This window comes from Bison bison, unplaced genomic scaffold (genome assembly GCF_000754665.1).
Source record: "Bison bison bison isolate TAMUID 2011002044 unplaced genomic scaffold, Bison_UMD1.0 scf7180017864093, whole genome shotgun sequence".
NCBI classification, from domain to species: domain Eukaryota; kingdom Metazoa; phylum Chordata; class Mammalia; order Artiodactyla; family Bovidae; genus Bison; species Bison bison.
In genome coordinates, this window is record NW_011494665.1 from 655,457 (window position 1) to 660,864 (window position 5,408).

The window sequence follows — 5,408 nt, forward strand, 5'->3', positions numbered from 1 at the left end:
ATCCTCATGACCTCATTATCTCCCAAAGATCCCATCTCCAAATACCAGTACATCCAGGATTAGGATTTTAACATAGGAATTTTTAGGAGCAGGGAGACACAAACATTCACTCCATGACACTTAAGACAAATGGAAGAGAAATAAACATTTTAAAATTTTTATTTATTTGGCTGTGCTGGGTCTTTGTTGCAGTGTACAGGCTCAGCAGTTGAGGCATGTGGTGCAGTGCGAAGGTTTTAGTTGCTGCAATGGCATGTGGGATCTTAGTTCCCTGACCAGGGATTGAACCCACATCCTCTGCATTGGAAGGCAGATTCTTAACCACTGGACTGCCAGGGAAGTCCTGAGAATCAAACATTAATCCTACCCTCCTGAATGGCTTATCATCTGTCAGGTTAACAAAATAGTTGATAAGGGACATTTTTCTTTATAGACAATTCACAGCTAATAAGTGAAGGGGGAATGGCAAAATTAGAACATCTCCATTTCACACTCCTAATAAAATAACAGATCTAGAAAGTGATCCTCAGTAGCCATTAGATAAGAAGTTGAGGAGTGTAGTGGGTTAAATGATGGCTACAAAAAGATATGCCCACATCTTAATCCCTGAAAACTGCAAGGGTTAACCTGTTTCGAAAAGGGCCTTTGTGGGTGTGGTTCATTACATGAATTCACTCCTGAAATTTGGTTAATGTTTTTGAGAAGGGATCATCCTGGATTAGCCAGGTAAGGCAAATGCAATGACGAGTATCCTAAGGAGAGACAGGAGAGGAGGAGACACAAGCGCTTGAAAGGGAGGAAGCAGAGTTCAGTGAAAGTCGTTCAGTTGTGTCCGGCTCTTTGCGGCCCCATGAGCTATACGGTTCATGGAATTCTCCAGGCCAAAATACTGGAGTGGGTGGCCATGCCCTCCTCCAGGGGATCTTCTCAACCCAGGGATTGAACCCAGGTCTCCCACATTGCAGGCAGAGTCTTTACCAGCTGAGCCACCAGGGAAGCCGAGAGATTTCAGTGATGCAGCCAAAAGAGCCCAGGAATGCCACTCGCCCCCAGAAGATAAAAGAGACAAGAAAGAATTCTCAGAGCCTCCAGAGGGAGTGAGACACAGCCAACACCTTTAGTTTGGAATTCTGGCCTCCAGACTGTTGTTAAGAGAACAATTTCTGTTGTCTTAAGCCACCAAGTTTGTGGTAGTAGCTTGTTACAGCAGCCATAGGAACTAATACAGTGAAGAACTTTATAATGAATGGATCAGACTCACAGTACCTGAATTAACTGATCAATCTTAGCATCACTATTCTAGTGCAACAACCAGACACCATGTGCCTCCTGATGTGATGAAGGAGGAAGTACACAGTTGTTCAATTGCTACGTCGTGTCTGAATCTTTGTGACACCATGGACTGCAGCACGCCAGTTATCACTTATGAAATATTCCTGGGGAAAGGAGTGAATATAAGCTTAATCGAACTCCCAAATGTAATTACAGGGGGTGGAGGAATATATTTAATGACACTTCAAGGATACACTCAGCCAGATCCAGAAGGTGGGAAACTCGACAGGAAAGTGACCTAGTTTCATAAACAAGCAAACAAGATGGCATAGAAACAAAATGAAAGAGGAAGAAGTGTTATGGTTTAAAAGATACTTAACCAAAAAAAATCAAATGCAGTATAGATCCTGGCTTGAGCAAATAAACTATAAAGTTATATTTTTAGACATTCAGAAGAAAGTTATAATGAACTAAATATTAGATAAAATTAATGTAATTTTATTGAGGACTGTGATAGTAGACTTATGATTTTTAAGTCACTATATATTAGAAATACAAACCGAGTATTTACAGGTGAAATGATAGGCTGTTTAATATTTGCTTTAAAATACTCCAGCAAAAAGCAAACACAGATGAGAGGACTCAAGAGACAAGAATTTTGAAAAAAAAAAAAAAAGAACTTTGAAATCGTCAAGCTAGAAGATGGAGTCGTTTGTTATTCTATTCTCTCTATTTTGTGTATGTTTTAAATTGTCTATAACAAAAAGATAATATTATTAGCAATATGAATAGTTGTAAGAATTCATGGTTATATATTTTAATGGGCAAAGAAACAAAGCTTTGCAGCAAATGAAAAGCTTCTCCCATGACCATTTCTCATATACTGAAGGGAAAAAGCTATCTTCTTACAGTCTGAGTTGCGAGGCCTCAGATATTGAGTCTGGGACTCTGACTACATAATAGGCCAGAACTTAGAAACCCAGAAGAGTAAGGGAGTGGGTGATTACCAGTATGTCCCAGAATTTAGACTGTTCTCCTTGCTGCTGCTGGTAGACATGGGTGCTGTTTCTGTTCACCAGGTATTTCCAATTCTTTTAGGCCCCCTTGTGGTGGAGCGGGGCCCTGTGATTAGTTCTGGAGAATGAGTTGTAGACAAGACTGGTGTCCCTGGGACCTGTAGCTTTTAATTGCTTGTATAAGACCCTCTAGAGCCAGCACTCTTGCCTTGAAAATCCCATGGACTGAGGGGCCTGGTGGGCTGCAGTCCATGGGGTCACTAGGAGTCGGACACGACTGAGAGACTTCACTTTGACTTTTCACTTTCATGCATTGGAGAAGGAAATGGCAACCCATTCCAGTGTTCTTGCCTGGAGAATCCCAGGGACGGGGGAGCCTGGTGGGCTGCCGTCTCTGGGGTCGCACAGAGTCGGACACGACTGAGGCGACTTAGCAGCAGCAGCAGGGCTCTTTTATTTTTTCCTTCTGGTATGGTGATTGATGGCATATGACATGGTGGCTGCTCTATCAATCCGGATAGATACCTGAATGACTAAAATGAGAAGAGTCCACTTACTGACCACAATGAACATGTGGCCAATTAAGAAATAAATCTTTATGTTTTAAATCACTGAGATTTGGGGGTTGTTTGTTATCAAAGCATAATTTAGCTCATCCTGACTAATCATTGCTGTACAGCAACAAATTCTATGGGCTACCTGGTAAGAACTTGAATAATAATTATTATTGTTATTCTGTTACCATCATTATTACTCATTAATTATTAAAGGCACCACTTACTGAGTGCCTCTTATATGTATCAGGCATGTACTACCCAGTCCATGCATTGTCTCAATTACTGCTCACAACAAATTCAGGAGGCAGTTATTATTATCCCATGACCAAGATGAGAAAATCAAAGCTTAGGAACTGTCACAAATATTTCATTTGCTATATGCCAATTATTGAAGATTATATTCATTCAATCATTCTCTGTCCCTTATATAACGTCCCATGGGATCAATTCTCTTTATCAATGATTTCAAGAATCCTCTTGGAAAGCCATTTTACAACATGGATCAAGCATCATTGAAAACTCATACTCAAAAAAAAGAAAAGAAAGTTCTACTCTTTGCTTCAGTCATGATTATTCTCTAGCCCAGGCTTTTTGTGGTACAGATTGCTTGAACAGGGAATTTCCTAACAGTCCAGTAGTTAGGGCTCCCCACTGTTCACTGCCTGGATGGTGGGGGAACTGTGGCATGGCCAAAAAGAAAAGATTGCTTAAACAGAAATAAGTAAATAAAATATATAATATACATTAAGGAAAATGAATTAATGATATTGGAGTTTGTCTCTTGAGTTACAGGTGTGTTTCTTTTAGCCTGATGTTAAGAGTGCTCCCGGTTCAGTTACCCCTTCTGCCCTGGCAGCCACCGCGGCGGTGAACGCTAAACCAAATGCACAACCCCCTGAAGTATCAGCCCTCTGAGGACCTTATTGTGTCCGTTTGCCACCTCCTCCTTCCGAGTTTATTTCCTGTCAGTTGTAACAACGGAGTGACTTTCCTGCCTTTAATAGTAGTCATGAGAACTCTTCTGGGAGACTGGCAGGATACAAACACATTTTGAAATATATTTAGGTCCACCTTCTGTTTGTTCTGCGGTGCCCAGGGGCTAGGCCTGGGGCTTTGGAGCGCTCCTAGCCAGTAACCTTAGGTAGGCGTGTGGCGCCCCCGCGTGGTGCCTGGCACAACCATCACTCTGAATTCTATCCAAGGCCAGACCGCCCACGATGTGTCCAACTCACCTAAGGCCTTTTGGTGCCCTCTCCTCCTTCCAGTAGGTGGCTCCATGGTAAAGAATCTGCCTGCAGTGCAGAAGAAGCAGGAGACACGGGTTCCATTCCTGGGTCGGGAAGATCCTCTGGAGGAGGAAATGGCAACCCACTCCTGTATTCTTGCCTGGAAAATCCCGTGGACGGAGGAGACTGGCAGGCTACAGATCATGGGGTCGCAAGGAGTCGGACACGACTGAGGCGAATGAGCACAGCACAGCGCAGCACCTCGAAATCCCGACTCTCTTGTAGCCTCATACCTCAGGGGCAGTAGCCCCTCCTTTTCCTCTGTATTTCGAGGCGCTGGCTCAGCACGCTGGATCCAACGTGATCCCCCTCAACCCCCGCATCCCCAGCCCCATGCCTCGCTGACAGCTTCACTCAACACAAAAAGTCCTCAGGTTATTTTTATTGCCGGATAGAAGTCAGTTAATGCCCATTGGACGCCTCTCCCGTCACCTAGCCGTGGCTGCGTCGTCTGCTGCGGGGTGGAGGGGCGGAACCGCCTCGGGTCAGAGGTTCGTAGCTGCGCACTACCACCCGGGGCGCCACCGCTTCCCCTCCCGACGCCGGGCCAGCCGGGATCCTTGGCCCGCAGCCTTCGGTCGAGAAGGCGGGTCAGGAGGAGCTGCTCCTCGTCCGATGGAAGGGGAGGCTCTCGGGAAAGTGGCGAGAGCCCCCCGCCACGACTCCCAGACTTTGTCGCGCGCGCTGGAGGGGGTGCGGTGGGCCCCTATTCGGAGTAGCAGTAGGTCCCATAGTCCGCCTGCTGGGGTCTGGGGAAGCCAAAGCTGCGCACTCCGGGATCCGGGAGGCCCCCGCAGCGCGGCCGAGGCGTCGTGATGGGAAAGCGCACGCTGCCGTCCGCCAGCCAGCCGCCGTCGCATTGGTCCAGCCCGGAGAACTTCCAGGCGGCATAGAGGTGCCCGACCTTGGCCACCATGGCCCCGCGCCGCCGGCAGGCCGCGTGGGCTTCAGACAGCGACAGCCGCCCGGGCACGAAGAACACGTGACCTGGGAACCGAAGCAGGTCACCGACTGACCGAGGGCAGGGCCGGCCGGGGCGTGGCGGAATTCAGACTCCCAGGGGGCAGAGTCGGGGTGGGGGAGAGGGGCAGGTGTGGATCGGTGGGTCCGAGCCTGGGTAGGAGGAGTGGGAGTATAGAGACTGAGGGTGCAGGTGAGGTTGTAAAAGGCAGGCTGGAGGCTGGGTGGGCAGAGCGACGGAGGGGCGAGGCCTTCAAAGGAGTTGGCCTGTAACCTCAAGCCTCTAGCCTTCTACCTTCCCCGCCCCCTTACCTGAC

General features: G+C 47.2%; 1 protein-coding gene across 1 annotated transcript in view; it reads right to left on the reverse strand.

Annotated features, from left to right (window-relative positions):
- Nucleotides 1-4,837: 4,837 nt before the first annotated feature.
- HAPLN2 (hyaluronan and proteoglycan link protein 2) overlaps nucleotides 4,838-5,408 on the reverse strand; it is a 4,235-nt gene continuing 3,664 nt past the window's right edge. The window contains exon 6 of the mRNA XM_010838430.1: nucleotides 4,838-5,156. Coding sequence (XP_010836732.1) covers nucleotides 4,838-5,156 — 319 coding nt within the window. The remainder of the gene's footprint in view (nucleotides 5,157-5,408) is intronic.